This window comes from Talpa occidentalis, unplaced genomic scaffold, assembly GCF_014898055.3.
Source record: "Talpa occidentalis isolate TD23 unplaced genomic scaffold, MPIMG_talOcc4v2.1 talOcc4.17, whole genome shotgun sequence".
Taxonomy (NCBI): domain Eukaryota; kingdom Metazoa; phylum Chordata; class Mammalia; order Eulipotyphla; family Talpidae; genus Talpa; species Talpa occidentalis.
Genome location: NW_023601754.1, coordinates 55,812,289 through 55,823,689, shown reverse-complemented (window position 1 = coordinate 55,823,689; position 11,401 = coordinate 55,812,289). Strand labels below are relative to the sequence as shown.

General features: G+C 55.5%; 1 protein-coding gene across 2 annotated transcripts; it reads right to left on the bottom strand.

Moving 5' to 3' along the window:
* Positions 1-869: 869 nt before the first annotated feature.
* Positions 870-11,347, bottom strand: CDCA5 (cell division cycle associated 5). 2 transcript variants are annotated; one of them, XM_054697472.1, is made up of 10 exons: positions 11,290-11,347; positions 10,987-11,078; positions 10,844-10,909; positions 10,731-10,766; positions 7,857-8,300; positions 2,920-3,030; positions 2,609-2,733; positions 2,323-2,421; positions 1,929-1,995; positions 870-1,793 (listed from the first exon to the last, which is right to left on the bottom strand). In XM_054697472.1, the coding sequence occupies exons 1-10, from the start codon at positions 11,333-11,335 to the stop codon at positions 1,095-1,097; spliced, it is 1,785 nt and encodes a 594-aa protein (XP_054553447.1). In that variant the 5' UTR covers positions 11,336-11,347; the 3' UTR covers positions 870-1,094. The 2 variants fall into 2 exon arrangements, with proteins under 2 accessions (XP_054553447.1, XP_037373505.1); XM_037517608.2 differs by lacking the exons at positions 870-1,793; positions 1,929-1,995; positions 2,323-2,421; positions 2,609-2,733; positions 2,920-3,030 and adding an exon at positions 5,392-7,695.
* Between the last annotated feature and the right edge of the window lie 54 nt (positions 11,348-11,401).

Here is an 11,401-nt window from a genome sequence, read left to right as displayed (position 1 = left end):
GTCTCTGGTGAATTCTCTCACCCCCAACAACCCCCTGCACCTCTGGCCTACACCCCAGTTCTATGCAAAAAATAAATAAAATCTTTTTAAAAATCACAGAAGAATGGATTTAAAGTTGCTGAATGTAAAAATCAAGTCACCGTAGCTTGAGTAGTTGTTATTATATTAGTTTAGATGCCAGCACCGTCTGGGGTGGGACAGATTCTGATTTTATTCAAATAAAAAGCAGAACTGCAAAGCAAACAAACAAAAAAAGGCAAACCAAACAAACAAAACTCAGAAGCGTGCTTGTGTAGCTGTGCGGGAATGATTTCTAAGCGTTTGGAAAGTCTGCCTTGACCCCACACACAGCCCCTCTCTCTCACAGGCTCAGGGAGGCACAGGTGCCCGGAGGCCTGGAGGCCTAGGGGACACTCAGATCCCTGACTGGGGGCAGCCCGGGCTGGGGGGCCCTGGCTGAAGGGCAGGAATGGGGTAGTTCAGGCATTCCAATTCCAGACGCACCTCCAGGTGCGGGTGTGGGCTGTCGGGCCCTTCTGGAGCACCCCTACCCCACGAAACAGGCTTATCCCAGGTCTTGCAGTGGGCAGTGGCTCTTCCTGGGTCTGGCCTGCCCTTTGGAGTGAGCCTCGGAAGAGGAGGTTCGGCCCCCTTTCGCTCCCATGCTTAGTGCAGGGACTTTGCCTGGGAGTGAGGCTGACACCAATTGGACTGCGGGGGGCGGGGGGGGGGGGTGCAGGGAGATCAGGACTCAAAAATGGGGGAGGAGAGTGTCAGAGGGTGGAACTCAGCTCAGTTTGGAGCTCCCACCACCTGGTTCCTAGGGCCCACAGACACGCAGGGGCGCCGAGGCTTCACGGCAGAAAAATTATTGCTGGAACTTGGAGAGGAGCTGCTGGAGTGTCTTCCTGGGTCTGGCCTCCAGCCTGGCTGGGGCTGATAGTTCATGAGGGAAGCATCAGGAGCTGGGAAGCGCCAGTGAGCTGCGCTGGGTCGATGTTCCTTTTACCACTCAGGGACAGTGCTGCCTCCTGGGCAGCCCGGGCTCTAGCCTGGGTGGCCAAGATTCCCTCGTGATGTGCCTGGGCTCCCTCCTAGGCTGCCCTTGCTTCCTCCTGGGCACCCCTCACTTCCTCCTGGACACCCCTCACTTCCTTCTGGACACCTCTCACTTCCTTCTGGGCACCCCTCACTTTTTCTTGGACATCCCTCACTTCTTCCTTGACACCCCTCACTTCCTCCTGGACATCCCTCACTTCTTCCTGGACACCCCTCACTTCCTCCTGGACACCCCTCACTTCCTTCTGGACACCTCTCACTTCCTTCTGGGCACCCCTCACTTTCTCTTGGACATCCCTCACTTCCTCCTGGGCACCCCTCACTTCCTCCTGGACATCCCTCACTTCTTCCTGGACACCCCTCACTTCCTCCTGGACACCCCTCACTTCCTCCTGGGCACCCCTCACTTCCTCCTGGACATCCCTCACTTCCTCCTGGACACCCCTCACTTCCTCCTGGACACCCCTCACTTCCTCCTGGACACCCCTCACTTCCTCCTGGACACCCCTCACTTCCTCCTGGATGACCTTCTTTTCCTCCTCGAAGGCCTTTGAGTCCTCCTGGTCGACCTCCACTTCCTCCCCAACAGCACTCATTTCCTCCTGGAAGAGCTTCACTTCCTCCTGGATGACCTTCACTTCCTCCTGGACTGTCCTCACTTCCTCCTGGACAACCTTCACTTGTTCCTGGACAGCCTTCACTTTGTCCTTCAGACACTTATAGAATGAGCTGGACTAGAACAAAGAGTGACAGGGGTCGGGGTGGGGAGAGGACCCCGGGCGGGACTAGCTGAGGCCCTCCGCGGGAGAGCCAGGCTGGGCGGGAAGGAATCAGGACAAAGGGAGAGGGCCCTGATCTGAGGGTCTCACCAGGTCTTGTAGCTTCAGCCCCAGAGCCAGGTTGTCTGCTAGGTTAATGCTTAGCAACTTCTGAAGCCTGGGGTTGACACAGAGACTCCCTTCAGCCCCAGGCTCTTGTCCCAGCACCCCCCCCCACTCCCCAGACGTGCTGCCTGAGCTGCTAGACCCAGTGATCAGGCATGCGGGCCCACACTTGATGGGCAGGAGAGAGCAGGCTGGGCAGAGCAGGCAGGACCTGCTCACAGACGAGGAAACTCACCAATGCTTAGGAGGAAAGGGGCTCTCCCCCCCTTGGGGGGGCACTGAGAGGGCAAGTGAAGGTGCAAACCTCTAGCTCTCAAGCCCAGGGCCTGAGCCCCCGGGGACAGGGTTGGCGCCCTACCTGCCCCCTGGGCCGGCTCACCTCACGCAGTCATCCCGCAGGTCTCTGAACTCCTTCACGGTGCGCTGGGGGCCCCAGTCGTCCTTCCCCAGGAGCTGGTGCTCCTGAATCTCCCAGTACCTGGTGCAGTGAGTGTTGGACTAAAGGGTCTTGACCCGGAGGGGGAGTTTAGAGGGTCTGGGGCTCCTCCAGGCCTGTCTGGACGGCCCCTCTGCACACCCCAGGCTTGAGTGCTGGCCAGGTCTGAATGCTGGTGGATGGGGGAGCACCTGTGCCCCCCGTCCTGTGCACACTCACACAGCCTTACCTTTCAGAGTCTTTGGGCTCCGGGGGCTCCTCCGTGTTCAGGAGTGTAAACAGGAAGTTGACCGTGGGTTCTGGCTGCAGGTCCAGCTTTTGCTCTGGGGATGGCTGCTGAGGCAGAGATGGTGTCTGTCGTGGAGACAGAAGTGGCATGAGGGTGGCCGCCAGGAAGCCTGACTCCTCCCACATCCAACAGAAAGATGGTGGGTGCAATGGCAGGGATTCCGATCCTCCACCCAGGCCGGAGAAGGAGGATTTCTCCACCCCCTGCCACCTCTACCCTCTGGCTTAGGAGGTCCTGGTGCTTTCTGTCACCTTTGTGACCTGCTCCTTGGAGTCCTGAGAAATTTCTGGCTTCTGCTCCTGAGCAGACTGCACTCCTGGCTCCTTGACGGGCTTGGAGGATTTTTGTTTGCCCCTGGGGCCCTGAGGGAGAGAGACAGAAGGGCAGTTGGGACAGCCTCCAACCTGGAGAGTCCTCACCACCAGCAAACCAGATTTTGCAAATAAAATACAAAACACTCAGTGACATCTGAATTTCAGATGAAAAAGGGTCACTTTGAAGAAGTATAATTATGTTCTATGCAATGTTTGGAGTGTGTAAAAAATGATTATGTGAAAATCAAATGTCATTGGGTTTATCTGGCAACACTACCCAAAATATATGCCAACAGTGGTTCTTAAGCTAAATCCCTGCAAATGCAAAATGTGGGGGCTGGAGGGACGCAGGCAGGGGTGCAGGAATGGGACATCAGCACTACTTAAGGGAGTTCTATAGAAGGTTTCTCGCATTTTGTGAGAAATCATCAATGAGAAGCTTATCCAAAGCAAGCCGTGTGGCATTCGAGATCCGCATTCCCTTCTTTCGCAGGATTCTAACCTGAATTCTCCACTGTCCCAGAACAAGCCTCTGCTCACACCAGCCAGGAGCCTCCTGTCCCCACACCAACCTGAACTGCCCCCCTGCAGTGTCCCTGCCCCAGCTTCTGCCTTCACCCTGACCCTCCCTCCCTCTCTTCAGATCAGAACTCAGCCCTCACTTTCTCTGCGTAGCTACCATGTCCCCCTGGACAGGTGGGCCCGCAGCGGAGCCAGCGCCCAGCTGCCGGCTGGTAAGGATACCCGAGGCTGGGAGCTGTCCCGGGTTTTGATCTGTCCCCCGGGGAGCTGGCAGAGCATAACCAGATCCACAAAGGCGGACATGTGGGGGTCGAGGACAGATCTGAGAGTGTGTTCCACCCTCGGGGAGCTGAGATTACTGTACAGATGTGTGTGCTGAATCACCAGACGAGAGCTGAGGGCGCAGCGACGCGGGTATGTGCAGGCATCGGGAAGTTAAGACGCGGAGAGGTCGGCTCTACCTGGGGTAACGTGTGTTAGTTCAGCTCACCCTCGCCGTAACACCATGGGGCCGGCACTGCCGTTCTTCCCATTTTACAAATAAGAAAACGGAAGATTTGGGGCCTCCCCGGTGGCGCAGCGGTTGAGCGCTGGGTTGCGAGGCTGCCCGCAACCTCTGCAGCGCCGGTTCGATCCCCGGCCACACAGCTAGAAAAGGGCAGTGCCAGGACACAAATCCTCTTGGGCGCTGGACTCTGCTCTTACCCATGGGCTGGGGCACATGTGCCAGAGGGTGGACTCCTGCAGCGCGCCTGAGCCTGGAGGCTGGGCTGTAGGGGCGGCGTCCCTCAGAGATGAGAAGCAGCTATGGCGGGGGCTACGCGAGGACAAGTGGCCACACACACGCAGGACCACGAGACGACGCCCGAGAGAGCCCAAAGAGAAAGAAAAGAGCAAAGAATCACCGGGGCCTGGGAGGCCCGCCCGCCTCCCAACTCTCCCGGCCTCCCTGCCTTAGCAGCCTGCGGGCTCGCCCCACAAGAATAGGCATAGAAAGAGCATCAAAGCCTGAAAAAGCCACGGAGGGCTCCGGGGCGCTCCTTCACCCGCCTGCCCTGCGCTTGCTGAGCGCATCACTCTACCCGGGAGGGGCGGGGGAGCGGCAGGACAGGCTGGACCAAGGAGATGCGCCAGCCCAGCCGGGAGACCTGACTGACGTGGGACCCAGCCCAAGAGGCAGGAGCCGGGAGGAGCAAAACCTGGGAGGCCGAGCTTCACAGCTCCAGGGGCTCAGGGGCCTTAAGACCCGGGGCGTGGCCCGCAGCCGGGGAGTGGAGAGAAGCGACAGAGTCTGCACGGCCCTGAAGGAGAGGGGGTCGGGACTGCAAACAGGGAGGGAAAACAGCGCCGGTTTCCAGTTGATTTGGAAGGAGACGGGAGTCGCAGGACACCCAGGAGCAAGATTCAAAGGCAGGACGTGCCATGAGGCTCATTCCCGTCTCCTCCCCCCAACCCCGGGGCTGAATCCTCCTTTCTCCCTCCCTCTTCCTGGCTCCTACTCCGGGTGGGAATCTGACCAGCTGAACCCAGGGGGTCCACACCCCGGTGCAGGGCTGGGGGAGCAGGGGTGTGGCCACTTTATGGCCCGGGAGGGAGAGGGGTCCCTGCAGCCGGCAGACTTGTGGAGGCTGAGGTGGGCAACCCAAACCCCACAGCCATCCACGGCACCGCATCACAATGGGACACGCCAGAGTTTTTGGAAAAAAGTATTTATTGTGGCAAAACGTGTAATAAAATGTACCATTTGAAGTGTGCAGTTCCGTGCCACCAAGTGCGGTCCCTTACCAGGCAGCCATGGCCACCCAAGGCCAGGGCATAACCTTCCCTTACCAAAACCACTCCCATCAAACTACCCACTCTGCCCTCCCACTACCCCAGCCCCCATTTTTCTCCCTTCCGTCTTCGCGGACGTGGTTAGGTACCTCCTGTAATTGTAAGTGGAGTCATAGAGTTTGTCCGTTCATGTCTGGCTCATTTAGCATATTTTCAAGGTTCATCTAAGTGGTAGCTTGAATCAGAATGTTCTTCCTTTTCAAGGTTAAATAACACTCCATTCCACGCACATACTGTGTTTTATCCATGAACCGCAGATGCACACTTGTGTTGTCTCCACCATGTGGCTGTTGTGTATAGTGCTGGGTATACACAAGTATCTTTGAGCCGCTGCTTTCAATTTTTTTTTTTTAGAAGATTTATTCATGCATACAAGAGCTGGGGTACAGGCCAGAGATGCGGGGGTGGGGTGGGGTGAGAGGACTCACCAGAGACAGAGTGGGAAACAGAACAGGCAACTGACTGAAATACACTGCTGAGGGGAGCAGCGGGGAGACAGGAGAGGTCTGCTGCGCCATGTGGGTTGCTCCCTGGCTGGGGATCGAACTTGAGCTGCAGAGGCTGCGGACAGCTTCATAGTGCTGACTCTTAACCCCTTGCACCACCAGGGAGGTGCAGGACTCCTTTCTGCAGGAGGCCCTGGCTTGGAGTGCAAGACTGCACAGAGATGATGCGGGAGGGGCGCCGAGTTTCCACGCGGCTACCCCCACACAAAGGACAACTAATGACCCAGCTCTAAGAGGTCCTGGCCTCTTGGGCCTACCCCCCAGTCCCCCCAGCCTTTGACCCAGTAAAGGAAATACAATGTAGAAACAGGAAGAAACTCTTTAATCAGCTTATATTAAAAAGAAATCATAAATTTCCCTTAAAACTCTACATTCTTAAGTTTTTTGGGGTCAGAGTTTGCAGCAATAACATGAACTAACTCAACACCATCTGGCCACTCCGATTCTGCAGAACTAAGCAAGACTCTCTGGAGTGCTGCCCACCGGTCAGGAAGGACAGGAATTCTTCGGGTGCGACTTCGGGTGCATCTGGACACACCCTGGCGAGGTGGCTTACTTGCAGAGTCTGACAAAGTTCGAAGCATCTAACAGGTTCTCTGGCACTCGCAGGCCAGGGATCAGCCTGCACCACACTGCCATGTGTCCCAGAAGCAGCCATTCCCCCAGCGCGCTCGCCACTGCCACCCTTCTGCAGCCCTTTGTCTCGGAGGGCAGCAAGTGCGAGCTGTGGGCAGCCTTTGAAAGCACAGCTGAGGAAGGGTAAATGATGGGGAAGGTTCCCTGGAGACAATGAGTCACCCGTCTCACCAATTCAACTCCTAGCACCCCCCTCAGGCAGCTTTTCACAGGAGAGGACACCAGAGCTGAAAGGTAAAACTGCTGTCTATCCTGCCACCATCTTGGCACACGAGAAAAGCCTTCTAGAACTTTACTAATGCAGCTGCAAGACACTAGTGGATCAGTACCCTCAGCCCACGTTTTTCTTCCAAGTTGCCAGATTGTCCATTTGACTTTGTACAGAAGGCGTCAGGGAGGGGGTGGGTGTGGCAACACCCCCGCACCTGCAGTGATGTGGTAAGGCCCTGGCCCAGCCCCATGAGGGCTTCTGAGCCCGACACCCTGAATCTGGAGTCACACCCTGAAATACACCCTCGTGCCCCAAGCAGCAGGTGCACCACCAGCCTGGTAGTCCACCAGACACCCCAAGAGCAGAACACAGAGCCATACAGCACAGCTTGCGTGTGGCAGACACGGAGGGCCAGAGACCCAGCAAGGTTTCCCGCCTTCCTTCACACCCAGACCGCAGGCTGAGTCCCCGCGTCTTCCGCAAGGCCCCCAGACTTGCCAGGACATTGGAGCATCTCAGAGGAAACCCAAGCCTCCCTCCACAGGTGGGCTTTGGGCCGGGAACCCAGCTGCTCACGGGGCAAGTCCAGGGCCATGCGGGAGCAGCCACCTTTCCCAGCAAGGGCAGGACTCCCCGCCCCAAAGCCTCTGCTGGCCGGGCCAGTGGTTCCTGCTCCTGAGTCTGTGGCCCAAATGGAAACTGGCTGAAGATCTGGAAGGCAGGTAGGAGGAGGGCGCCATGCGTGGCAGAGCCAGGAGGGCCCGTGGCAGAGCCAGGAGAGCCCGTTTCCTGAAGCTGAGATGATAGGCCTCAATGCAGCAACAGCTCACAGGCAGGGGAGGAGCCCCAAGAGTCCTTCACAGGGAGGGTGCTATGGACAGGGGGAGGCGAGGGGAGTTTGGTCAGGCGCGCCCCCATTTCATCTCATTCAACAAGGAGCTCAAACTGCTCAGCAGCTTCAAACTCAGCATTCATGGCTGCAGCCCATTCATCCAGCTCTGATTTCTGGGGGAAAAGAAATGGGTGGGTGAGTAGAGAGGGAATCCCGTGAGCTGGAGCATCTTTACCCACACAGACAGGTGCTGCCTCTCCCCCCAAACAGCCAGCACTGAACCCTAGCCCTGCGCATGTGAGCACATCAGCAAAGGCCCCTGTCCCTCACTCACCAGGATCTCCGGCACCTTCTTCTTCTTCCGTTTCTCCTTCACAACTGGGGGGGAGATTCCAGGAAGATTTGTGTCTGGGACCCAGGGCTTCTCAGGGACCCTGGGGGCCTCGGTTAACTTTGAACACACCACAGGTGAAACTCCAGTCAACTCTTCTTCCCCGAGCAGCCCATCAAAGCCAAAGTAGGACCGGCGGCCAGGGGTGGAGGTGGTAGTGGAGCTGGAGGCTAGGGTCTCCAGCCGGCTGTAGGATCGCCTGACTTTTTTAGACATTTCCAAGTCTCTGGCATCTAGGTCTCCATCCCTGGAGGTGGACTCAACATTGAGGGTCCAGAGCACAGGAGATGAGTTGGGGGTGACGGGGACATGATGTGTCTTGAAGCAGTTTCCCCTAGTAGATTCCTTGACAGGAGGGTGGTTTTCTTTCTCTGAGAAAATGGCAATCTGTACAGGACCAAAGAGAACAGCACATTGCTTAGCTGTATTACCTGCTTTATGAAAGGTTCAAGATTTACAGTGGAAACACCCACCGGGCAAGTATTTTAATTTTATTGTTATTTTAAAAGGTTACTTTTATTTATTTATGGATACAAGAACTGGGGTGTAGACCCAAGGTGTGGGGGAGGGGGTGAGAGGTTTCATCAGAGACAGAGTGGGGAGCAGGACAGACAGATCTACTGAAATCCACTGCTGAGAGGAGCAGCGGGCAAGACAGGAGAGGTCTGCTGCGCCATGTGGGTAGCTCCCTGGCCGGGGATGGAACTCAGGCCAAACTCAGGCTGCAGTGGCTGGAGATAGTTTGACAGCACTGAGACTTTAACCCCTGCCCTACCTGGGGAGCCCCAGGACAGGTATTCTCAAAGGAAAGGGGGACAGAGTTCACAAAGAACCCAAGACATATGTGGGGAGAGGAAAAATAATCCACCATTGCTTTTGAGGAGTCTGTTTTGTGGCACAAAACTTGTCACCCCCACTAGTGCTATCAGCTGTATCTAACATGGGTCTAGACTAGCCGATGCAAGCCCCATTACCAATCATCTAGACCAGACCCCAACCTCTTAACTGCTCCTCCTGCTTCCATCCTTGCTCTCTACGGTCCACTCACCAATGATTTTCCTAAAATGCCCATCCAGTCAACAGTACCATAGTTACATTGCAACCATGAATAAAAACTAAAGACAAGGAATAGGAAGAAACAGTAGTTTGAATACAGCTGAACTTTTAAAGGAAAATGGTGGAAAACAGCAGAACATCAAGATTTAAACACATTCAGGGCCTCCCTTGGTGGCCCAGGCGGTTGAGCGCTGCACTGCGAAGCTGTCCGCAGCCTTTGCAGCGCCGGTTTGATCCTGGCCGGCTGGCGAGGGTACCCAATGGCGCAGCAGACCTCTCCTGTCTTGCCCGCTGCTCGCCTCAGCAGTGGATTTCATCAGTCTGCCTGTTGCTGCACCTCCCCCTGCAGTGACCCTCAGGGCTAATGGCTGTTGCCATGGTCCCTGAGGTCCGGCGTGGGCAAGGAACCATGCGCGCAGGGGGAGAACAGCAAACTCCCTAAGATGCAAAGAAGCCGAATGCCTGCCAAGAGATAATGACCACCAGAAGCCGCCACAAAGATGGTTAAAAGAAATGCTGACCACCTGGAACCTTATCTCGCTTTCTCAAGGCCCACAAACTTTATTCTGCTACAACCGTCTTTCTAAAATCTTTCCTTTGGGCCTCCCCGGTGGCGCAGCGGTTGAGCGCTGGGTTGCGAAGCTGCCCTCGGCCTCTGCGGCGCCGGTTGGATCCCCGGCTGCTCCCCGGCCACCGGAGGAGAGTCCCACATGGCGCGCAGACCTCTCCTGCCGCCCGCTGCTCCCCTCAGCAGTGTGCTTCGGTCCTTCTGCCTGCTCTGCTCCCCGCTCTGGCTCTGGTGAATTCTTCACCCTCCCGCGCTTCTGACTGTACCCAGTGCATGTATAAACAAAACAAACAAACAAATAAATAAATAGTGAATATTTAAAAAAAAAAAAAATAAATAAAATCTTTCCTTTTTCTGGTCATTGATTGCTAATTAAAAAACATACGTAATTTAATAATTAGGCTAATGCAAATGAAACATTACTAAACACTGTGTTATAATAGAATTGTTGGTTTAATAATCTTTCTATTATGTGCTTGACTTTAATACCTTTGATATTAACTGCATCATAATATAAATTCACCCATGACAATTAATTATGAGTAAAAATGAGTAGGTAGTAGTAGTAGTTAGTACAACAAGAATATAATTATATAGAACAAAAGAAAGAGTTAATAGCCTGTCTACTTAGGAATGCGACTAGGTCCAGATGTATTTTGGACATAGATCACTGCCCTGTCAATGATAAGCTAAACCTATGAGCAAGCTGATTGCGTTGATGTTCACTGTTTCTATGCCTTTAGAAAACATATATATACTGACCACTGCCTCAAATAAAGGGCACTCAGATTTACACTCTCCCTTGAAGTGCGTCTGTTTGTCATTTCTTTAGCCGAATCCCTGACCACCCTGCGCAGTCTCTCAACCCTGAGACGGCCTCATTGTTCACTGCTGTGCTAGTCCGCGGCAGCCTGTTATGTTCCCCGCTGTCTCTGGGGGATCTTCTCACCCTCCCGCGCATCTGGCCTGTACCCCAGTTCTTGTATAAATAAATCTTTAAAAAAAGAAAAGATTTAAACACATTCAGTCCACAAGGAGTAAGCAAGATGGGCAAAGCTTGCAGATATCTAAATGCCAAATGTCTTAGACTACAACAAGACGGTTCCCTTGGCAGAAGTGAGCAGCCAGCATGCCCTGCCCCGTTCTACAGTGTCCGGGAGATTACTCAACTAAGCAGACCAAAATGAACTCACCCGAGGGCTCCTACGCAGTGACTGGACTGGTGAGATCTGTGGAAACAGGAATGGATCACAAAGCCGGCCCCCGAAGTTGGTTCCCCGCCCACCAGCCCTCCCGCAGCCATCACCTTTAAATCACTGGCCAAGATCTTCTTCAAGAGGATGGGCTTTCTCGCTGGAGTAGCGTGGGGGGCCTGGAGAAGAGGGGTGAACATGAGCGCTACCTCAGCGTAATGGCCTCCGGGCCAGGCCTGAGGAATCCGGGGCTTACCTTCGGGCAGATACCAGGGAGGATGCCCTCGACACCAGAGTCTGACTTGCGCTGGGACTTCCGCAGGGGCTTAGGAGATGGGCCCCTGGGCTCTAGAAGCAGAAAAAAAGGTTAGGAGCGGAGTTTTAGACCTTACGAGTCTAGCGGTTAAATTTCTGGAGGGCGGAAGGTTCCCAAAGAGGCCGTCTGGGGCGCCCTCCCAGGGCAGCCGCGTCTCCCCGGGCCGTGGGGGGAGGGCCTTCCTCACGGGACCGTGTCCTGCAAACGGCTCGGCCCGGCGTCTCCCGCGCGCCCTCGACTCACCGGAGCGCCGGCCGGCCCCTCCGGACCGCGTTCGCCTCCGCGACATCGCCAGCCTGGGTCTCGGCCTCCGCCGCCGCCGCCGCCGCCCGGGCTCGCGCCTCCTAGGGCACCG